The sequence below is a fragment of the Gossypium arboreum genome, chromosome 11 (assembly GCF_025698485.1).
Source record: "Gossypium arboreum isolate Shixiya-1 chromosome 11, ASM2569848v2, whole genome shotgun sequence".
In the NCBI taxonomy this organism is placed as follows: domain Eukaryota; kingdom Viridiplantae; phylum Streptophyta; class Magnoliopsida; order Malvales; family Malvaceae; genus Gossypium; species Gossypium arboreum.
Window position 1 is genome coordinate 38,571,805 of NC_069080.1, and position 25,755 is coordinate 38,597,559.

At 35.0% G+C, this 25,755-nt stretch overlaps 1 protein-coding gene across 1 annotated transcript; it reads right to left on the reverse strand.

Moving 5' to 3' along the window:
• Positions 1-836: 836 nt before the first annotated feature.
• LOC108463151 (uncharacterized) lies at positions 837-2,451 on the reverse strand. Its single transcript, XM_017763099.2, has one exon. The coding sequence runs from the start codon at positions 2,034-2,036 to the stop codon at positions 978-980; it is 1,059 nt and encodes a 352-aa protein (XP_017618588.1). The 5' UTR covers positions 2,037-2,451; the 3' UTR covers positions 837-977.
• Positions 2,452-25,755: the final 23,304 nt, after the last annotated feature.

A 25,755-nucleotide genomic window follows, 5' to 3' on the forward strand; every position in this document is an offset into this window, starting at 1 on the left:
ATGCCATATCATTACTCTTATCCTGAATTTCAGGATTTTATCCTGAAAAAAATCAAATCCAAATTAAAATACTGAAATTCAGGATAAAATCCTGAATTTCAGGATAAGAATACTGATGTGGCATAAAACTATGGGAAAGGGATACAAATAACGTGGCGTCACTGTTTCATACAATTCTTTTTCTTGACAAAAGATAGGGTCACATATTCCGTGACTGAATCCATTAACCTACTAACATACGGAAAGATTTCAAACAGAAAAAATATTTATGTAAACATTGATTTTTATAACCACGTATATATTTATTCTTTTAATTTGAGTATAATTGTGATAATTTTAGGATTGGATCCAACAACTCATCAATAAAGATTAAAACTTTATGTTAAGTTGAAAGAGGAAAAATGTAATATCAATATATTAAGATTTTTAAGGCATAGTAGAAGAAAAGAATTATTGGATTCTCATATAATTAATCAGATATTATGATCATCTAATGAAAGCAATACAAAGAGACAGACAAAAAACGGTTAACCTTACTTTCGGTAATCATGAAATCATCGAAAGGACAAATGAGGCTGTAAATCGAAAGAATTCTTTTTTTTTTTTTTGTCTTTCTGTGTCTGTCTCTCTGTTTCATGTGTCGTTTGCGTACTTTAGTGACAGTCACGAATCGCCGTTTCATGCTCTGTTAAAGTTTATAACTTTAATCATTATAACCACCACTATCTCTACCTTTGTTTGATTTTCATCTTTTTCTTTAATTTCTTTCCACCCATTTTTCTCAATCATTAAATACATCAGAAACGTGGATTCAGCAATTTGAAGTTAAAAACAGGTTTTTCTTCGGAAGAAGAGCTGCATTTTGAAGTATTTCAATATATAATCCATATAATAAACGAAAACTAAAACCCCAATAAAAAAGAAAAATAGTAGATACTGATGAAAGAAATGAAAAAGGGAAGCATGCGAGGGATTGCTCATGAGTGTTTCTTTAAGGCTCCATCAACATAGCTTGCATGTGAAAGCTCTGTTAACCATTCAAACGTTCTATTACGTGACAAAGCTTGCTTTCCTTTCCTTTTCTTCTTTGTCTTCAATTCTTGCAGCAGCTTTTTCTTGTCTTCCATGGCGGCATTGTCCTTGCTACTTTTGGTTATAATTACGTTGTTCAATGGAACTGTTTCAATTGCATCTACTGAACATTTACATCCACTGAATGACCCTATTCTCTTTCCCAGGGACCCTTTGTTCGAATCCTGCGGATTTTTCACTACTTCACCACTTTTGTTAACAATCTTGCTGCTGCTGCTGTTCTTGGTGCTTGAACTGCTGTTACTGCTATTACAACTGCTGTTTCTACTCACAGAATTTTTGTTGCCATTGTTGTTGTTGTTGCTACGGACTTTCAAGTCTTTTAATTCGAGCTCTGGTGCTCGAACTAAGCCTAACCTGAAAAAATCCCACATCGATGATGATTTCTGGGTTCGGCTGCTGACATTGATGGGCCGAGTTCTGGACGATCTTATATGGGGTTTGGGACTTGGATGTGTGTTGAAGTTGTTTCTGATTTTCATTGGCTTTGAAATGGAACTGAATGTTCTTGGTGTAACTGTGATGGAATTACAGCTGCTGCTGCTGCTGCTACTGGCACCTGTGAACCTACTCAATGAACCATGGTCCATGGACTCTGACCTCGACAAGCACCGGCTAGTGTTGAGGCTATCTTGACGGCACCACCCTGTGAGCCCACTATCTGAACTAACTGAGAGGCGCACGGGTAGAATTTGGCCTTGAAAGAACACTTCATCAGCAGCACACATTTCTAGTTCGGTTGAAAGAGAGCCACACAATGAACCAAAGTTGAAATCTTCATCTGTTTTAAGTGCTTGGGGTTCCTCGCCATCTTCCTCGTTCTTTGTCTGGGTTCGCTCCTCTTCTTTAGTCAAATTGACCGGCAGATCACACAATGACAATGCTTCATCTTCCTCAGCTTCCCATTTCCCATCATCCTCACAGATAATCTCAGAACATCCCATGGCTTCAAAGTTCAAACAAACTGAAACTTTTTTGTAATTCAGAAACACTGTTAGGGAAGCAACAAGGGGTGCAGAAAAAGTGGGTTTTTTATACAGCAAAAACTAGACAAATTTGAATTTTATAGAGAGAGAGAGAGAGAAAGGGAAATAGGGAGACAAGTGGAATATAAAGCAAAAGCTACTGCAAAAGGAAGAATAAAGAAACAAATGGAAAATGCAGAAGTCAGTGCAGGCGAAGCAAACCCGCGGGGGGTGTTTCTTGTTTGAGAATGAAGCATAGGGGGCTCTATCAGGGCGGTCATTACCCAATAGCTATTAGTCAAGCTACTAATATTTATGGACTCTCACTTTCACCAAAACAATTGTGGTGGAGGCCAAAGGAGGTTCAATTTTCTTTTATGCCCTTGTGGGGCTAAAACCTAAAGAATAAAAGCTACAAGACAAGACAATCTAGGACTAGGCATGCAAGATTTATATAATTTTAGACAAACATCGACTTCGGAGCATGAAAATTGGAAAGAAATCTATAAAAAAAAAAAGAAAGAAAGAAAAAGGAATGCTAATTCACTGTGTTAACCAATGATAGAAATTCTCTTTTGTTTGCAGCAAAAAAGAAAAAGGGAGGGAGGGAGGGGTATAGGATACCATCTATGGCATTTACATTCTTTTGGGTATATTCAATAAAAGAAAATATACAACTGTTGATGATGGCATTTACATTCTTGAGATGGAGACTAATGGAGACTAGAGACAGATGGGTTGGTGCTATTTTTATTATACATAAAAAAAAAAAAAAAGAAAAGAAATATGGGCGTTTAAAACTTTTAATGTATAGAGTAGGTGAGCATGGTTTTTGGTTAAGGGACAGATTGTGATTTATGTGGTGCAAATTAGAGCTTTAAATATTTGAATCTTTATGGCCACGGGGAGACCTATTGGGGTTTTCTTTATTTTTATTTTTTAAAGAAAAATCTTTGTTCTAGAAAGGTATTTTAGCCTTTTGCTGATGAAAGCAGGAAAGGAGTGAGTTGGTTGTATAGATAAAGTTATATTGTAACAGCCTAGAGTAAAAAAAGAAAAAAAATCAAATTAAAAAAAAAATCCTTATTTTCATTTCTTAGCTATTAACTCTTTTTATAAGAAAAATCTGTAGATTAAGTTCATGTACCACTTAAAATATAGTATTTTAGATTGAAAAAGTAATGGCCAAAGTTACTTGAGTGGCATTCACAATAGGCAACAGAAACAAATCTGATTGTTTGGGTTTTTGTTGTGAAAAAAACAGGGCCAAGTAACATGTTCTGTTTAAATTTCCAGTGAGTTTAAAAATTGGCTTTTCAATTTCGTTTATTTCAATCTAGAAATAAGTAAATAACCCTTAAATCTCCAATTCCTTACTAAATCAATTTTTTTTTATTTGTTGCAGATACACTTAGGTATGACTTTTATATATATATATATATATATATATATATATATATATATATTATCAATTGATTATAGTTAGACATATAACCTTTGATAAGATATCTTAAATGATACAACCAGTAAAAACAATTGGATTTAAAAATTTTGAGATAATAATTTTGAGTTTCAGGTTGAGACCTTTAATTTATATTTTTTTCTTTTTACACTCAACACTTTTGTTATTTCTTATTTTATGAAAAACAAATTACGTATTAAAGCATGTCTCAGTTTTTTCTCTAAAATTCGTCTAATATTATTTTAGATACATAAACTATTACGTATTATTATTTTAAATAAAACGAACTTTTAGAAAAAAAAAAACTATGTCTTAACTCAATTAGTACGAGTATTGTTATCAATATAAGAGGACATGGGTTCGAGTGTGCTGACTATAAGCTCAACAACTTAACATTGATAGTATTGAGATTGAAGTTGATGCTATTTTTGTAATTCATTTTATGAAAACTACTTTTAGTCATAATTTATTATTGTCTCATTTAATTGATAAGTGTAAGACGTTAATCAGTTCTATGAGTTCTAACTCTATGTTGTATGCCTTTCGCAAAGGGAACAAATGAGCATTGTTCAAGTCTACCTAGTTGTTTAACCTTGGTGTGTTTTATAATTCATCGTAACCTTGGTGCGTTGGGAAGTAATCTTCAGCCAATGGTGGAGCGTGGTGGAGATCCAGGGGGGACATGGTCCCCCAAAATGGTAAATTTTTAATTAAGTAGTTTATAATTTATAGTAATTGTAAAATTACACTTTAGTCTTTAAGAAGGATAAAAATTTGATTTAACTCTTGAAAATTATAAAGATATAGGTTATTAAAATGATGAAATTGTATTTTTACTATCGTAAAAATATATAATTTAATTCCGCCCAAAAAAATTCAAGCTCCATCATTGTCTTCGGCCTTGCTCTTCCTCTGATGTTTTTTCTTTTAATGATTTACTTTGAGCATGTTCATGTAAATCGTTTACTGTTAGACGATGCTCATGGGCATGTTATGTATCGGGCTTTAATCTAGTAGGTCAATAATGTTTGTTTCCTTTTTAACCAAAAAAAAAATTGAAAGTTTAAATATGATCTAAGTCGCTATATATTTTGGGCATTTGAATTTAGTCTTTCTATTTTTATTTTGAAGAATTTAGCCTTTCTCCTTCTCAAATTGAAAAATTCAAACCTATTTTTTAGAACCATTAAAGTTCACTAGTGTAACATTTTTAAATAAAAATATCACTTGATAGTGATGTAATAAAAATAATATTAAAAATACTTTGTTTTTTTTTCTTAAAAACATCCAATTGATCAAATAAACTTTTTTGTTAAAATAATGATCTTAAAAAATGAGGTCAACTTATAATTGAAATAGTTCACATCAACTATTTAGATTAACTAATTACATTATAAAAGTAAAAGACCAAATTAAGTAAAAAATTAAAGTACATAGATTCAATCCAAGTTTCAATATAGTATTATATGTCAAAAAGACAAACCGAAAATGTGCCAGTCTTTGATACTTTTAGGGCATTCAAATTATTATAACTACATAGCATTTTAATAAAAAAGTTAACGATATTAACTGCTTGAACTAATTAATTAGATTATAGAAATATAAAAATCAAATTATATTAGAAATTAAAGTATAAACATTAAATCTCAAATTTAATAATAACAAAGTGACTAAAACTAAAATTTTAACACTTTCAAAAAAATTACACATGTCAACAAAAGTAACAACCTCCTTTTAGGTGAATGTATTTGAGAGGTCCATTTATTATAGGGGCCTTATCAAATTAGTCACTTTATTATTAAATTGATCATTTTAGTTCTTGTGTTATTAAAAGAATCAAATAAGGCCAAATTAGAATATAGCCTTTATTATTTAAAAATATCATTTACTTTAAAATAGAGTAATATTTTTAAAATTTTTATGGTTTCAGTAAATGAAATATTTTATTTGAAATTAAACTGCAAATAAAAAATATTTTTGTACAATAAATGTTAACTTCATTACAATTTTAACTTATTCAATTTTTAATAATATAAAAACTAAATTGATTTATTCAATAAAAAATAATTTGATACAGCCCTGTAATACACGTAGATAATTTAACCCTCCTTTTTATATACTTAAAATAGATTCCAAGCTAAAATAAAAATAAAAAAAATCACCTTTCTGCCGGTTTTACTTGCACAGTCCACGAACTTGACCAACATCAATAATTTTAACTTGGAATAATTGTTCATTAAAAAATCTTAGAATAATTAACTGATGAAAAGGTGTAGAAATTACTTGAAATTTTGATATTACTATTATTCTTTAATGTTATTTGAAAGGAATAAAGAAAATAGTCCTACAATACAACTATTAATTAATGCTGTTTTTTTTCATTTAAATAAATCATTAAATACACTTTTAATAGCCACAATATTTTTATTTAGAAAAATTAATAAATTTTTTGAAACTTAATTCTCTATTTGATTTGGTCTTCATATTATGAGAAGCAAAAGGCAGGGTTGCCTGTGATTGGGATTTCTTTAATCAGGACGTGTGTGCATATTATTGGAGAAAAAGAATTCTCTGAAATTTTATTACGAAGAAAAGGAAAAAATGGGCTTAACGATGTACAGAGATGAAGTGTATAAGCTCTAGCAACCTGTTAACTGTAATATTAATTGTACAATTAGTTAATTAGGTACACGTAAATGTTCCCTTCAAGATGGAGTCGCATGAATGCTGAAAGAGGCCTCATCTAGTCAATAAACTTGTAAAAAGCAGGTGCATACAATGACATTTGGCAACTAGAGAGAAGATTGCACAAAACCACCCTTTACTTTGTCCTCAACAAAATGTCAACAGACTTCAATGTATTTTCTTCGTTTATGGAAAACAAAATTGCTTGCAATATGCAATGTTGCTTAGTTACCACATTAAAGAATAGCATGGGGAATTGAACATTGAAAAGATGAAAGAAGTGCTGCACCCAAGATAACTCACTCGCATGTAACTAAGGCCATGGCTCGATACTTTGCTTCAACTGAATATCTATATTAATAATTGCTCCAAGTAATCATTCAATCCTTAAAATCGATACAAAAGCCAAAAACAAACTTACTGCTGTTCAAATATGATGCATAATCAGAATCTACAAATGCATTTAGCCGAAACTAGTATTTTTAGAAAAAAAAAAAAAAACCGGCCCTGATAGTGATGGATACCGCAAGTTCTTCCACTCATTTCGTGGAGTAATCGCATGCGACTATTAGAAATTTGCGCTACCTAGTTGCCAATAAAAATGGGCCCAACACATCAATTCCCCAAGTCATGAAGGGCCAAGGGCTAGAGATGGTCTTAAGTATTTCGGCCGCTTACTTCGATATTTTGGAGAACCTTTGATATCGGTCACATTTATTAACTTAGCTAGTGGTCTCGACTTTCATTGTGAGCCAAAAAGTATCCTGGCGGAAAGGCTCTGTGGGTCAAAGCTCTCCATTAATTGATTTCTATAAAATCTCGAAAAAATTTTAAATTTTAAGTTAACTGAATTGAGTTTTTTTATCTTTTAAAAGTTAATTTGAATAAGTGATTTGATTTTTTAATTTCGAGTTAGTTAAATTTTATAATTCAAATAATAGATGATTGAATTGGGACAGGAAACCATCATTGGTATAATTACTTCTTTGAATCCTATCAATTTTGAAAATGAACAAATTAGTCTCTCAACAAAACTACAAAATAATTCAAAATAATTTTAAAATTTTAAATATTTATAAAAATTCCAAAAATTAATGATTTAAAAAATAAAATTCTAAGCAAATTTAAAATATATAGGAAAAGATAAAAAATTTAAAAATTCAAAATAATAATTTTGAGGACTTAAACAAATAAATTACCTATTCAAGTTTATCATACAAAAGTATTTAGTTTTTTCTCTTATTTTGCTTTAAAAGAGTTTTCAAATATATATAGTTTCAAATTTATGTGTTCTAACATGAAATTAATTATATTGTAACAAGTAATTTGACATATTTAATTTTTAATTAACTCTAACAATTTCACTAGATTCGATTAGACTCGACTTGAATTTCATTTCACTAGACTTGATTTGAAAAAAAAATTCAAATCGAGTTAGGGTAATAAAATAAGATTTTACAACTCAACAAACTTGATAGCTTGTTCATTTTGCATAATTTACGTGTTCAACTCATCTTATTCTCGAATTAATCCCTAATAATTGGTGCATTTCGTGTTTAAATATAATCAGGAACAAAATTCAGGCACTTTAAATCAAAGACAAGCAAACAAGGGACTAAATTGAAGCATGAGAAAAAGAATAGGGACATAATTGTAAATTTGGGATAGTTGAGGGACTAGTCAGATTTTGACCTTGTAAAATTCAAAATTAGTAAACTAAATCTGAAATTATTTTGTGTAGTTAGTGGTAGGTGGAAAAAGCCTAAAATTAGTATGTGGATTTTGTATAAATAGGTAGGATGGTGCACTTGAAAAAGCACACCTGATTTGCTTAAGCAAGAATAGAAAAAATAATTTCTTTCTTTCTTATTTTACGTGAAAGTGTGCAGGCATTCTGCCAACTTTTCAACTTTTGGCATAATTCTTCCTTTCGTAGTTGACCTTGGTATGACCTGCGAATCAACCCTTGTCGATCATCTAACTGCGATACACGCATTTGCGATTCAAGATTTTGACAGCCTTGCGTTCTAAAGAACCTAACTCAGATTAATGACTTCAACCGCGCGGGACATTTAAACCCAATCACTATCCCCCTTGATTTGTTCTCAGAGATCCAAATACAGCACGGTGAACTCGTTTTCCCAACTGTCTGCAAACATGACTCCAACCCAACGTGCTTTTTGATTTGAAACCGAGTTAACTTTAAGAGATGAATTTGTGAATCCCGATATTTCGGAAAAATAGTGAATACCAATTGGAAGGATTTTTAGTACGAATACATATCTAACTATTCCTGACCGGAAAGAATACCAACCTAAAGCTAAGTTAGAATTTAGTGAAGCGTGAAATTAATCATGCTTTATGGATTATGAAAGTGGATTTTATGATAATGGAGAAAGATGGAAGGGGAAGGGCTTGAGAAAGAATTATGCCAAAAGTTGAATTGGAAACAAAAGTTGGCAAAATGTCTGCACACTTTCATGCAAAATAAGAAAGAAATAAATTGTTTTTCTATTCAATTGTTTAAGCAAATCACATGTGTTTTTTCAAGTGCACCACCCTTCTTATTTATACAAAATCCACATGCTAATTTTAGACTTTTTCCACCTACCACTAACTACAAAATAATTTCAGATTTAATTTACTAATTTTGGCTTTTACAATGTCAAAATTTGATTGGCCCCTCAAATGTCCCAAACTTACAATTCGGTCCCTCTTCTCTTTCCCATGCTTCAATTTAGCCCTTTGTTTGCTTGTCTTTGATTTAAAGTGCCAGAATTTCGTTCCTAACAATATTTAAACACAAAATGCACTAATTCGTAGGGATTAATTTGAGAAGAAGTCGAGTTGAACACGTAAATTATGCAAAATGAACAAGCTATCAAATCCCCCCTATTTAGCTCAAGCTTGCCCTCAAGCATATTGTACTTTCATACATTAGAAATGTAACAGCTCGATTTTAGCTAAATCGGAATAATGGTTTTGGAACCAAAAATATGAGGTTGTAAAATTATTTTAATATTATTTTTGGTGTTTATAGCATGTGAATATGTATGTGTGAAAATTTTGTGAGCTAATTTTATTGTTTAAGTGGTTAATTTAAAAAAAAGACTAAATCGCGTAAAATGCAAAAGTTGCATTCTTTTCTATAAAGGTGTCTATTTGCTATGAGGCATTAAATGAGAGGTCCTTATGTTGATAGTAGACCATTGATTGTGATAATGGACATTTCTGGTCATGCATTATAAATTTTTTAAGTTAATTTATTAAGGTTAAATATGTAATTTAGTAATTAAACATAAAATAAATAAAACAAAAGCCATTTTTCTCTCATTATCATCACTTAACCGATAGTTGAAGAAGAAAGAAAACCATTCTTAGGTTTTAAAGCATTCGGCTAAGTACTAGCTTAATTAAGGTATGATTTTAGATCGGTTTTTGATGATTTTTACGTTTTTATGTTCGTTACTTTGAGTACTAGCTAGCCCATGCCTCAATTTTTGAAAGTGTTAATGATTTTGAAAGTTTCCATTGATGAATTCATGTGCTCTTGAATGTTTGATGATGGAAAATAAATCTTTGTTGATAGATTATTATGTTTAATTAAGTGACTTAAAAATGTGTATTAAGGATTAAATTGTAAAATTTGTAAATTGAAGGGTCAAAATGTAAAATAATTGAAAGATATGCGCTCCTAGGGACCTAAGGAGAATTCGGCCTAACATGAGTTTATTAAAATTTTGTGTATTTTGTGTTGTTTTGAAATAGGGACTAAATTGAAAGAAATGTAAAAGTTTAGGGCCAAATTACAAATTGGCTAAATTATGCATTTGTGGAAGAAATTGTTTGATTTGATGATTAAATAGATTAATTTTAAATACATATAGATCCTGAAAGAAACAAATCGGATTTAGATCGGGGGAAATCGAAAGTTGACGAGTAGTTGATTTCGTCTGTTTATTCCGTCTACGAGGTAAGTTCATATGCAAATAAATGCTTTAAAATTTGATTATATGTGATCACTTACCATTGAGTTATTATGAATGTTGAAATAGCTATTACGAGCAAGAATCTACTAAGTTTCGGCATCCGAAAGTCCTGTACAAACCTTAGGAATAGCATAGGATATGAATGTCATGACATTAGGTTATCAAGATGTGATTACATGTAAGACCATGTCTACGACATTGGCGTTGTCTTCAGATTACGTGTAAGACGATGTCTGGGACATTGGCATCATATTGTGATTTCGTGTAAGATCCTGTCTGGGACAGTGGCATCAATAAGTATTTACATGTAAGACTATATCTAGGATATGACATTGTACGAGCTTATGTGATTTTCAAGTATCCTTAACGATTCCAAATGGTTCAACAGGCAAAGTCAAGTTGAGAAAGATTATGTGAAAGAGCTAAGTGCTTAAGGTACGTATGAGATTCCTACGAGTATTGGGATGAGAAGCAATTGATGAATTTACATGTAAAATGAATAACAATTCATTGAGAAAGGTTTGTGTATCTATATGTGCTTATACATGAATTACTTATTGATGGATTTAAATATGATATTGGATATGTGTACAATGGAAAGGTTTTTGAAATTGAATATGTTATGTTATGTTTAACATTTTTGAATTGATATGAATATGTTTTATGATAGCTTTATTTGTATATGGCTTTAAGCTTTTAAAGCTTACTTCGTGTGTTCTTTCCATGTTTCATAGATCATCGAAGCTAGTTCAGACATCGGGGATCATCGGGAACCATCATGACACTATTGACTACTTTTTGGTACTTTTGAAGCTTTGTATATATGGCATACGACATGTATAGGCTAGTGTCATTTTGATATGTTTTGAGTTGTGATTTTAGCCATGTGATTTGGCTTGTAAATGTTGATGTAAATTTGGCTATTTAAGTTGGCCTAAGTGATGAGTTTGATAAGTTGATTATGTGACGTTTACGATGCCTTATGTATGGCTTGATTATGTGATGTTTTAATGGTAAGTTATGTGGCATGAAATAAGTAAAAATGTGATGATAGAATGCATATAGATGTTATGTAAGTTTAATGATCTTGACATAATAATTTGGTACGTTTTGGTTGTGGAATTGGATAGTTGAAATGGTTGTGTATAGATGGCATAATATGTGTATGAATTGGTATGTTTGGCTGCCTATTTATGTATTGTAATGGTTTCAAAATCGTTGCTAAATGTGCATGAGTATAGGGTGGCAAATTGGCTTTGTAAATAGCCTATTTTTGTCCACACGGGCAAAGACACAGGCGTGTGTCTCAGCCGTGTGTGACACACGGTCATGTTACACTGCTGTGTGTCCCTTGGGGTACCTTTTGATTTGAAGTCAGTAAACCCTACAGTTTTGACACGTCCTAGACACACGGACGTGACTATTGGCCATGTGTGGCACACGGGCTAGCATGTAACACCCTTTACCCGTACCCGAGACCAGGGACAAGTACGAGGTGTTACTGGACATATATGCGAGCATAAACTGAAAATACAGGTTATAAAATTTCGTTTCAACTCAAAACAAATCCACTAACATTACAGTGTCCCAATTTTGGGCCTACGAGGCCCTAAACAAACATTGAGAAAGGTTCGGGACCAAACTGATGATTTGAGGAAAACTTATAGGTTAATACCTCACACGCCTGTGTTGAGATCATACACACGCCCGTGTGCATTGGGACACGCCCGTGTCCCCAACCTCTGTGAAATTGGTTAAATTTATTTTCTAATTCGAACCTACAGGGGTTTTCACATGGCAAAGGCACACGCCCATGTCCTTAGCCCGTGTCCTTCACACGGCCCAAACACGCCCGTGTGGTCACCCCGTGTCCAAAACTTGAGCATTCTGTTTGATTCACATGGCAAAGACACACGCCCATGTGTCTAACAATATGGACCTTATTAGGCTACTTTTCAAGGCTTTGGTCACCTTCAATTGCCCACTTTTATCTATAGCTTCTACTGATATCTAACATGACCTAATTACACTTAAGTTCTATCATAATTGTCAATTGCAGCATGTAAACCTCATATCATTGGTTTTGCACATGCTAGGTTACCCTTTTTGTATTAAGGATTATAGTCTCATTAATCACAATATTGGATTTGGCTCGTCTTTTAACTCATTGCCAACTATGATCCTCTCAATTTCAAATGAATTGGTCACATTTATTGTATCCATTCATAATATACCATGTAATCATTTCAACAAGCAAAATCGCATGATTAGTAGGATAGCAACCTACACCAATACAGGCCATATATCAAGGCCATACACAAAATGAATAGACATAACATTCAAGCCTTTACATTGCTAGCCAAATGACACATATGACAAAATGACCCAAAAATACCTATACATGCCACTGAACAAAATAAAGTATCTATGTACCAAAGCTAGACTAGTTGATAGTGTGTTGACTCTCCAACCGTCTTCCAACCTTTACAAGTCCTCGAGCTCTGAAAGACAGGGAAAAGAGAGGGGTAAGCATTTTCATGCTTAGTAAGCTCGGATAACTAGAAAGTAAACTTACCGATAATTAACATACAACCATAATAAGAAATAAAATCGACTAGAATGAAATGGTTTCCCTAGCACTTGCATTCAATCCACAAGTTAGTCACAATCATAATACATCATGTAATTTATCATTAGATGAGCTCATTATTCACCATTTCATCTTTATATTCCATATTAATCCCGTTGAGTTTCTAGGAAATCTCGATGGACTATTCTTTTACCGTCAATTCTTAGGAATGATAGTTTCAGATATGCACTCCCGTGAACCATACATTCTACGGCGAGATTACCAGTCCAAGTTAAATCCCTTATAGTGACAAACATCCTTAATGAGCTCGGATCTGAATTACCAGTCCAGGCTAAATTCAGACCCTAATCGGATTACCCGTCTGGGCTATATCCTTTATGCACATATATTCCTCGGGAGGCTCAATCACTCAAGGAACACCCGTTCGGGCTAGATTCATTCTATCATCTAGATCAACAGATTACTCGCCCAGGCTAAATCCTTTCTGCAACACATGCAGGATCTCAAAATCGCATGAAACATGGTTCATCCATCGAACTTCCTTTTCAACCTCAACCGGGTCACTTGTCACATGTCATTACCAAAATTACATTTCATAGGTTTTTCATTCCACCATCAAATATAATATTCATACATTCATAAATTATACAATTAAGTATATTATGAGTTTACTTTTAGTTATTCGAACTTACCTGGTACTCGTTCTGTATCGTGTTCCAGTTATTCCGAAACCTTTCGTTTTCCTCGATCGACCTTCAGAATTTGTTCCTCGGGGTCTATAACAATAAAAATAGATTATTAACACCTCACATGATACTTTTCAAGTCTAAATTTCACCCCCGGTCCAAATGACCGTTTTGTCTCTAGCCTTTAACATTTTTACGATTTAGTCCCTAGGCTCGTATAATGAAATGCATGCAATTTCTACCTTACCCAAACCTAGCCGAATGTTTTTCCCTCTTATGGCAGCCCACATTTTCCATTATTTCTCATTTCTACCACATATTTTACACCTTTTGCAAAAAAGGTCCTTTTAGGGGTTTTTCATGAAAGCCACCTAGAAAAATATGTTTAACACTTACCCAACTTTCATATTCCTCCATAAACCATCAAAATACAAGTAACTCATGCATGGGTAAATTTTTAAACATGAACCTTAGCGTGAAATATGGGTAAAAATAGAGAGAATAAGCTACCGAGATTTCAAAAATACGAAGAACATTAAAAACGGGGCTTGGAAGCACTTACTATTGAGCTTGAAAATGTTGAAAACCCTAGTTATGGTGTCCCTTCAATTTTCGGCAGCCATGGAGAAGAAAATAGCTGAATTTTGCCTTCTTTTTCCCATTTTATTTCATTAAAATTTCAAATGACCAAAATGCCAATAAACCCTTTCTTTAAAATTTCATCCATACAAACCAATTTTTGTCCAAAAACTTAAAAATTGGGCAATTTGCTCCTCAAGACCTTATAATTTATAATCTAAAGCAAGTTCATACAAATTGCTTCTAGAATCCAAGTTTTAAAATTTATTCAATTTAGTCCTTAATTTCCAATTGAGCACTTATTCATAAAATTTCTTCACGAAACTTTAACACATACTTATACTCATATTCTAGACCTCATAATAATCATAAAATAAGCATTTTGATGTCATATTTGTGGTCCCGAAACCACTGTTTCGACTAGGCCCTATTTCGAGATATTACATTTCTCCCCCCTTAGGGACTTTCGTCCTCGAAAGTCTTACCAGTAAACAGATTCGGATATTGGCTTCTCATGGTTTCTTCTGGCTCTCATGTAGCCTCTTCCACACCATGTCGGTGCCATAAGACTTTTACCAAAGCCACATCTTTATTTCTTAGAGCCAAAATCTTGAGTGGTTCCTCACCGTAAGTCATGTTCGGTCTAATTTCAATCTCAGTCGGTGAAATTACATGAGAGGGGTCTGATCGAAATCGCCTTACCATGGATACATGAAACACGTCGTGAATCTTTTCCAGTTCAGGTGGCAATTCCAATAAAAAAGCTAATGGTCCAACTCTTTCAATGATCTTGTACGGTCCAATAAACTGCGGACTCAGCTTGCCTTTTCGGCCAAATCTCAATACCTTTTTCCATGGGATACTTTCAAGAATACTTTATCTCCGACTTGAAATTCAATCTCTTTTCTTTTTAAATTAGCATATGACTTTTGCCTATCCGAGGCCACTTTTAAACAGTCACTAATTACTTTAACTTTTTCTTCAGTTTCCTTGATCAGGTCAATTCCATGAATCTGACTCTTTTTGAGTTCAGTCCAATACAATGGTGTTCGGCACTTCCTGCCATATAAGGCTTTATACGGTGCCATCTTCAAACTCGTTTGAAAGCTATTATTATAGGCAAACTCTACCAATTGCAAGTACTTTTCCCAGCTACCTTGAAATTCAAGGATGCAACATCGCAACATATCCTCAAGAACTTGTATCATCCGCTCAGACTGACCATCAGTCTGTGGGTGAAAAGCTGTACTAAAATTCAGTTTTGTACCCAAAGCTTCTTGCAACTTTTTCCAGAATCTCAAAGTGAATCTCGGGTCTCTATCTAAAATTATCGATAGCGGTACATCGTGTAATCCCACTATCTCATATGCATACAAGTCGGCCAACTTATCAAGTGAGAAATCTGTCCTTGCCGGAATAAAATGAGCCGACTTTGTCAGTTTATCGACCACAACCCATATAGCATCTTTCTTTTTCGGGGTAACCTGTCACGAAATCTATAGTAACTATGTCCCATTTCCATTTGGGAACCATTACGGGTTGTAGCAATCCTGAAGGTACTTGATGTTCAGTTTTGACTTACTGACATATCAGGCACTTCGATACAAATTCGGAGATGTCTCTTTTCATGCCTTTCCACCAGTACATTTTTTTCAAATCATTGTACATCTTGGTACTTCCCGGATGGATAGAAAAACGGCTATCATGTGCTTCTTGTAAAATTTTCTGAATAAACTTATCATTTTTGGGCACGCAAACCCTATCTCTAAACATTAAACATCCATCAGAACCAACCCAAAAATCTGACTCAATACCCGACTCATTTTGAACTCTTTTAGCTTGCAAGTCACTATCATTAATCTGGGCATCACAACTTTCTTGAAGAAATGTCGATCTGACCTCAAGCTCTGCCAAAACTGAACCATCATCGAGCAATGCGAATCGAGCATCCATGGCTCTCAATGCAAATAAGGAATTTGTGCTTAATGCGTTGGCGACCATATTCGCCTTTCCCGCGTGATAATCGATGATCAACTCATAATCCTTAATCAATTCTAACTATCTCCGCTGTCTCAAATTTAATTCTTTTTAAGTCATCAAACACTTCAAACTCTTATGGTCCGTAAATATACAACAAGTCTCACCGTATAAATAATGCCTCCATATTTTCAAGACAAAAAGAATAGCGACAAGTTCTAAGTCATGTGTTGGATAATTCTTCTCGTGTGGCTTTAACTGCCGTGAAGCATAGGCTATCACCTTGCCATCTTGCATGAGTACACAACCTAGTCCAATCAAGGATGCATCACTATAGACCACAAAATCTTTTCCCGGCTCAGGTAATACTAAGACTGGAGCTTTAATCAACAATGTTTTCAACTTCTCGAAACTTTGCTAACACTTATCTGTCCATTTGAACTTAACATCTTTCTGTAGCAACCTTGTCATTGGAATTGCTATCATGGAGAATCCTTTCACAAACCTTCGGGAGTAAACAGCTAAGCCCAAAAAGCTTCTAACCTCGGTTACATTTTTAGGCGGTTTCCAATTGACAATAGCAGAGATCTTGCTTGGATCAACTCGGATGCCTTCACCCGAAACAATGTGACCAAAAAATCCTACCTCTCGGAGCCAAAATTCACTATTGCTAAACTTAGTATGTAATTGTTTCTCCCGTAAGGTTTGCAACACAGTTCTCCGATGCTTCGCATGTTCCGTCTCATCCTTGGAATAAATCAAAATGTCGTCAATGAACACGACAAACTTATCCAAGTATGGCCGAAAGATTCTATTCATTAGATCCATGAATACGACCGGTGTATTCGTCAACCCAAATGGCATGACAAGAAATTCATAGTGACCATACCTGGTTCTAAAAGCTATCTTAGGCATATCCAATTCTCTAACTCGCAATTGATAATAGCCGGACCTCAGGCCTATTTTAAAAAATATAGTGGCTCCCCTCAATTGGTCGAACAAATCGTTGATCCTTGGCAAATGATATTTATTCTTGATAGTTACCTTGTTCAATTACCGATAGTCTATACATAGCCTCATTGAACCATCTTTCTTCTTTACAAATAATACAGGAGCACCCTAAGGTGAAAAGCTGGGCCTTGCAAAACCTTTATACATCAGCTCTTCCAACTATGCTTTCAACTCTCTCAGCTCAGTTGGTGCCATCCTATACGGATCAATTGAAATAGAAGCTGTCCCTGGTAACAATTCAATGCCAAACTCTATTTCTCTTTCAGGGGGTAGTCCAGGTAATTCCTCTGGAAACACATCTAAATATTCACACACTACCGCTACAGACTCAATCTTCAATTCCATTTCTTTAGTGTTCAGTACAAAAGCAAAATAGGCTTCGCACCCTTTTCTCATATATCTTTGAGTAACCATCGAGGTAATTACAACCGGTGACGTATCTAATTCTCTAGGATCAACTTTTAAGGTTCCACCATTTGGGCACTTCAATACGATATACTTACTACCAAAATTTACAATCAAATCATGCAGGGCTAACCAATCCATACCAAGTATTACGTCAAACTCATCAAAAGGTAACAACATAAGGTCAGCCGAAAAACAATGACCCTGAATCGTCAAAGGATAGTTCTTGCAGACTTTATCCACAAAAACTGACTTACCTAATGGATTCGACACTCTGATGAAAAATTCCGTAAGTTCAATAGATATATTCATACTGGACACCAATCTCATGCAAATGTATAAATGTGTCGACCCCGGATCAATTAAGGCAATAACACATGTATTAAAAAGAGAAAAAGTACCCATAATGACATAGGGAACAGATGCTTCCTCTCGAACGTGTATTGCGTATGTTCTCACCAGGGCTCGAGCCTCTGATTTTGTAGCATCTTTAGCCGCGACTCAACTGCCACTAGCACTTCCAGGATACCTCAGAGGTCTACATCAAATAATAGGAGTACTCGATTTCGGAGTCACTTCTACTTCTTTTTCATCTCGTTTTGGGCAGTCTCTGAGAAAGTGATTAAGAGAACCATATCTGAATCATGCACCGTTCTTCATTCGGCACTTTTTAGAGTGAAATTTGTTACAACTTTTACACTTCAGCTTTTGGTCTTCTACACTCCCCACACTAGTCACCATCAGGGAGGAAGACCTCTAATTTCGTCATTTGGAGCCTCTCGCTTTACCCGAATATCCTACCGATAAAGTGGAGCGTTCATGCTGGCTCCTTGATTTCTTCGTAGAAAATGAGAGCATCTTACCATTGGACCTCTTACTCTAAGCTCGAGCTTCTCTCTTAGCTTGCTTTCTTTTGTTATTAAACTCTTCGGCCTTCTTGGCTTGATCAGCTAATGCAGCGAACTCTTGTATCTCAAGAATCCCAATCAACAACTTGATTTCCTCATTCAAACCTTCCTCGAAGTGTTTACACATTTCTGGCTCGGTTTGGACCCATTCAGTTGCATATTGACTTAGCCTTACGAACTCCCTTTCGTATTCTACTACAGTCTTATTTCCTTGTTTGAGTTCGAGGAACTCCTTTTGCTTTGAGTCTAAGAACTTCTGACTAATGTATTTCTTTTTAAACTCTGTTTGGAAAAATTCCCAAGTAATGTTTTCCTTCGGCACTACAGAAGATATAGTCTTCCACCAGTGGTAGGCAGTATCCTTCAGGAGGGACACGACACACTTCAAGCACTCCTCAGGTGTGCACGACAATTCATCTAATAATCGTGTAGTATTCTCAAGCCATAACTTAGCTCTTTCGGCATCATCATCAATCTTAGCTTTAAATTCTTCAGCTCCATACTTTCTAAGCTTGTCTACAGGGGCTTTACCAACTCTCATAGATACCGTACCTCGTGGTACTTCCTCATTAGGTTGGTTAGGGGGCGGGGGAGGTCGTGGCATGTTGCGACGATTCCTCAAGTAATCCCCAAACCACTCGTCCATCATTTTGAAGAATGCGGCCTTGGCCTCTTCCCGGCCTTCAGACATAGACCTTCTACTACTACTAGAAACAGTTTGATGTACGAAAGTTGGAGCATGGATCTCGGCTCCCTCGGACTCATCTTGTGCTTGATTGGAAGACATTTACTATATTTAAAAACAATTTAAACAGTTAGGAGATATCATACTATTAATGTTCAAATAATGGCATGTATAGTGAAATCCAATACTCTCTATGGTAGTCCTAGAACTGACTCAACCGTAACTCTGATACCACTAAATGTAACACCCCTTACCCGTACCTGAGACTAGGGACAAGTACGAGGTGTTACTGGACATATATGCGAGCCTAAACGGAAAATATGGGTTATAAAATTTCGTTTCAACTCAAAACAAATCCACTAACATTGCAGTGTCCCAATTTTGGGCCTACAAGGCCCTAAACAAACATTGAGAAAGGTTCGGGACCAGACTAAAGATCTGAGGAAAACTTATAGGTTAATGCCTCATACGCCCGTATTGAGATTATACACACGCCCGTGTGCATTGGGACACGTCCGTGTCCCCAACCCGTGTGAAATTGGTTAAATTTATTTTCTAATTCGAACCTCCAGGGGTTTTCACAGGCAAAAGCACATGCCCGTGTCCTTCACACGGTCTAGACACGCCCGTGTGGTCACCCCGTGTCCAAAACTTGAGCATTCTATTAGATTCACACGGCAAAGACACACGCCCGTGTGTCTACCTGTGTGGACCTTATTAGGCTACTTTTCAAGGCTTTGGTCACCCTCAATTGCCCACTCTCATCTATAGCTTCTAGTGATATCTAATATGACCTAATTACACTCAAGTTCTATCATAATTGTCAATTGCATGTAAACCATATATCATTGGTTTCGCACATGCTAGGTTACCCTTTTTGTATTAAGGATTACAGTCTCATTAATCACAATATCGGATTTGGCTCGTCTTTTAACTCATTGCCAACTATGATCCTCCCAATTTCAAATGAATTGGTCATATTTATCGTATCCATTCATAATATATCATGTAATCATTTCAATAAGTAAAATTGCATGATTAGTAGGATAGCAACCTACACCAATACAGGCCATATATCAAGGTCATACACAAAATGAATAGACATAACATTCAAGGCTTTACATTGCTAGCCAAATGACACATATGACAAAATGACCCAAAAATACCAATACATGCCACTGAACAAAATAAAGTATTTATGTACCAAAGCTGGACTAGTTGATAGTGTGTTGACTCTCCAACCGTCTTCCAACCTTTACGAGTCCTCGAGCTCTGAAAGACAGGGAAAAGAGAGAGGTAAGCATTTTCATGCTTAGTAAGCTCGGATAACTAGAAAGTAAACTTACCGATAATTAACATACAACCATAATAAGCAATATAACTGACTAGAATGAAATGGTTTCCCTAGCACTTGCATTCAATCCACAAGTTAGTCACAATCATAATACATCATGTAATTTATCATTAGATGAGCTCATTATTCACCATTTCATCTTTTTATTCCATATTAATCCCACTGAGTTTCTAGGAAATCTCGATGGACTATCCTTTTACTGTCAATTCTTAGGAATGATCATTTTTAGACATGAACTCCCGTGAACCATACATTCTACGGTGAGATTACCAGTCCAGGCTAAATCACTTATAGTGACAAACATCCTTAATGAGCTCGGATCTGAATTACCAGTCCAGGCTAAATTCAGACCCTAATCGGATTACCCATCCGGGCTAAATCCTTTATGCACATATATTCCTCAGAAGGCTCGATCACTTAAGGAACACTCGTCCGGGCTAGATCCTTTCTATCATCGAGATCAACGGATTACCCGCCTTGGCTAAATCCTTTCTGCAACACACACAGGATCTCAAAATCACATGAAACATGGTTCATCCATCGAACTTCATTTTCAACCTCAACCGGGAAATTTGTCACATGTCATTACCAAAAATACATTTTATAGGTTTTTCATTCCACTATCAAATATAATATTCATACATTCATAAATTATACAATTAAGTATATTATGAGTTTACTTTTAGTTATTCGAACTTACCTGGTACTCGTTCTGTATCGTGTTCCGGTTATTCCGAACCCTTTCAGTTTTCTTGATCGACCTCCGGAATTTATTCCTTGGGGTCTATAACAATAAAAATAGATCATTAACACCTCACATTATACTTTTCAAGTCTAAATTTCACCCCAAATGATCGTTTTGCTTCTAGCCTTTAACATGTTTACGATTTAGTCCTAGGCTCGTATAATGAAATACATGCAATTTCTACCTTACCCAAGCCTAGCTGAATGTTTTACCTCTTATGGCAGCCCATATTTTCCATTATTTCTCATTTCTACCACATATTTTACACCTTTTGCAAAAAAGGTCCTTTTAGGGGTTTTTCATGAAAACCACCTAGAAAAAGATGTTTAACACTCACCTAACTTTCATATTCCTCCATAAACCATCAAAATACAAGTAACTCATGCATGGGTAAATTTTTAAACATGAACCTTAGCATGAAATATGGGTAAAAATAGAGAGAATAAGCTGCTGAGATTTCAAAAATACGAAGAACATTAAAAACGGGGCCTGAGAGCACTTACTATTGAGCTTGAAAATGTTGAAAACCTAGCTATGGTGTCCCTTCAATTTTTGGCAGCCGTGGAGAAGAAAATGGCTGATTTTTGCCTTCTTTTTCCTATTTTATTTCATTAAAATGTCAAATGACCAAAATGCCCATAAGCTCTTTCTTTAAAATTTCATACATACAAACCTATTTTTGTCCAAAAACTTAGAAATTGGGAAATTTGCTCCTCAAGACCTTTTAATTTATAATCTAAAGCAATTTCATACAAATTTCTTCTAGAATTCAAGTTTTACAACTTATTCAATTTAGTCCCTAATTTCCAATTGGTCACTTATTCATAAAATGTCTTCATGAAACTTTAACACATACCTATACTCATATTCTAGACCTCATAATAATCATAAAATAAATATTTTGATGTTGGATTTGTGGTCCCAAAACCACTGTTCCGACTAGGCCTATTTCAGGATGTATAGCACATGGGCGTGTGGTCAGCCGTTTGACCTGAGTTAGTAACCTCCCTAATTTTCACACGGCCTGACACGCGGGCGTATCCTTAGCAGTGTGGTGAAAGTCAGTATGTATGCCTTGTTTTCACACGGTCTGTGACACAGGCGTGTCTGGTAGCCATGTGAGGCACGTGACTCTTATATCTTTGAAAATTTTCTATGTTTCCCAAAGTTTTTGAATGTTATCGGTTTAGTCCCGAACCACTTCTAAGCATGTTTTAAGGTCTCGTAGACCTAGATAAAGGATATTGTGAATGATTTATATAGACTTTGATTATGATTGCTTATAAATATGAAAATGATGTTTATTGATCGGTAATACCTCGTAACCCTATTTCGACGACGAATACAGGTTAGGGGTGTTAAATTTTATTGGTATTAGAGCTACGATTTAGTCGATTCTAGGATTAACATAGCGTGTAAGAGTGTAGCTATACATGCCATATATATAAACTGCGATAGTGTGATGATTCCTGACAGTTAAAATGTATTTTTTATATAGAAAATGGATCCCGGTCGAGCCATAGCTGACGTTGTTGAAAGTAATGCACCCGTTCCCATTCAAAGGGCAGTGTAATCTGATTCTAGACTTGTTTCGAGTAGCCATGAGGGAAAGGCTAGACAAGCCTTCTTTCAGATGATGAACGAACGGTTCATACAGTATATTAGAACTAATCCAGCTACTCCCCAACCTCCACCCCCATCTAATCCTCCACAAGTCCCTGTCGTGCCACAAGCTGTAAATCCGATTCAATTGAGTAAGCCTCCGGTTGATAAAATTAGAAAATATAGGCCTGAAGAGTTTCGTGCTACTATTGATGATGATGCTGAAAGAGTTGAATTTTGGCTCGAGAATATAATACGAATGTTTGATGAAATGTCATGTACTCCTGAAGAATGTCTTAAATGTGCTGTTTCACTTCTGAAAGATACGGTGTACCATTGGTGGAAAACGTTGATATTAGTGGTTCTGAAAGAACGAGTCACTTGAGAGTTCTTTCAGACTGAGTTTAGAAAGAAGTACATCAGTTAGAGATTCATAGATCAGAAACGTAAAGAGTTTCTTGAACTGAAATAGGGCCGTATCTCTGTTACGAAATATGAACGAGAATTTGTGAGATTAAGTCAATATGCATGAGAATGTGTCTCGACTGAAGTAATTATGTGCAAGAGATTTGAAGATGGCTTGAATGAAGATAGCCACTTGTTAGTCAGGATTCTGGAAATAAAAGAGTTTGTTGTGCTTGTCGGATGAGCGTGTAAAGCTAAGAAACTCGGGAAAAAGGAAAGAAAATTTAACTTGGAAGCTAGAGAGGTACGAAAAAATTATTGAGTAAGTCATTTCATTTGGCATCCAAGAAGTTCTGAGATGACTTTAGCCGTTCAGAGGCTATTGTGGGTTATTCTAGACGTGATCAAGACAGACCATTTGTGAATTCGAAAGCTACCTTAGTAGCTAATATTGGTAACATCAGGCCTAATCAGCCTGAGTGCAAACATACCAGTAAAAGAAATCCCGACAATTGTAGATTGAATGATCGAGCTTGTTTCAAATGTAGATTATTAGATCATTTCATCCTTGAATAGCCTGAGTTGGTTGAGCAAGAGATAGTGCAAAATACGAGGTCGAGTAACATTGCAGCTAGAACTAGACCACCCAGAAACACGGGCAATGTGAGTGGTAGCCAGAGAATAACTAAAGACACGACTGTGAGATCTGAAGCTCGAGCACCTGCCAGAGATTATACTATTCGCGCTTGCGAAAAAGTTTCATCTCCAAATGTTATTACCAATACTTTCACTCTCTATGAAACTACTATGATTGCATTGATAGATCCAGGATCAACTTATTCTTATGTATGTGAAACTTTAGTATCCAATAAAACTTTACCTGTAGAGTCTATTGAATTTGTGATTAGAGTATCGAACCCTTTAGACAGATGTGTCTTGATTGATATAGTATGTAAGAACTGTCCGTTAATGGTTCAAGATTCTTATTTTCCGGTTGATCTGATGTTGTTGCCATTCAAAGAATTTGATATAATTCTGGGTATAGATTGGTTAACACTGCATGATGCAATAGTGAACTGTAAACGAAAGACGATTGGTTTGAGATGTCAGAATAATGAGATTATTCGGATTGAATCAGATGATTTGAATGGTTTGCTGACAGTGATTTCTTCAATGTTAGCTTGAAAATATGTTAGAAAGGGTTGTGAAGCTTACTTGGCCTATGTGTTTGACACGAAAGTGACTGAAAAGAAGATTGAATTAGTGCCCATTATGTGTGAGTATCCGGATATGTTTTCTAACGAGTTACTAGGTTTACCACCAATCTGAGAGGTTGAGTTTGGTATTGAGTTAATGCCGGGAATTACTCCGATATTGATAGCTCCGTATCGAATGGTTTTGACAGAGTTAAAAGAACTAAAAGCTCAGTTGCAAGAATTAACCGATAGAGGTTTTGCACGACCGAGTTATTCTCCTTAGGGTGTACCAGTTTTGTTTGTGAAAAAGAAAGATGGAACTATGAGAATGTGCATCGACTATCGATAGCTTAACAAAGTGATGATAAAAAACAAATACCCTTTACCGCGGATTGATGATTTGTTTGATCAATTGAAAGGGGCTATAGTGTTTTCAAAGATAGATTTGAGATCAGGTTATTATCAACTGCGAGTTAAAGACTTCAATGTGCTGAAAACCACTTTCCAAACGAGGTACGGACATTATGAGTTTTTAGTTATGCCTTTTGGATTAACGAATGCACCTGCTATTTTATGGACATAATGAACTGGATATTTAAACTGTACCTAGACCGATTTGTTGTTGTATTCATTAATGACATATTGATATATTCACGAGATGAAACTGAACTTACTGAGCATTTGAGAATAGTGCTACAGACTTTGCGTGATAAGCAATTGTTTGTGAAGTTTAGGAAATGTGAATTCTAGTTGCGTGAAGTCAATTTTCTAGGACATATTGTGTCAGCATCAGGTATTCGAGATGATCCGAGCAAAATTTTAGCAATATTGGATTGGAAGCCTCCGAGAAATGTATCTGAAGTCCATAGCTTTTTAGGACTCGCTGGTTATTACATACGATTTTTAAAAGGTTTCTCTATTATTGCAACCCTGATGATGAGACTGCTTCAGAAAGACGTTAAATTCAAGTGGTCAAAAAAGTGCTAGAAAAGTTTTGATTAGTTGAAAGCTTTATTGACTGAAGCTCCAATGTTAGTATAGCCAGAATCGGGTAAAGAATTTGTGATATATAGTGATGTATTGTTGAACAGATTGGGTTATGTTTTAATGCAGGAAGGAAAAGTTATAGCTTATGCCTTGAGACAGTTAAAGCCGCATGAAAAGAATTACCCGACATATGATTTAGAGTTAGCAGCTATTGTGTTTGCGTTGAAAATTTGGCGCCATTATCTGTTCAGTGAGAAATGTCACGTTTATTCTGATCACAAAAGCTTAAAATATTTGATGACTCAAAAAGACCTAAATCTACGACAACGAAGATGGTTAGAGTTGTTAAAAGATTATGAGTTTGTGATTGACTACCATCCGGGGAAAGCCAACGTTGTTGTTGATGCTTTAAGCCAGAAATCTTTATTTGCT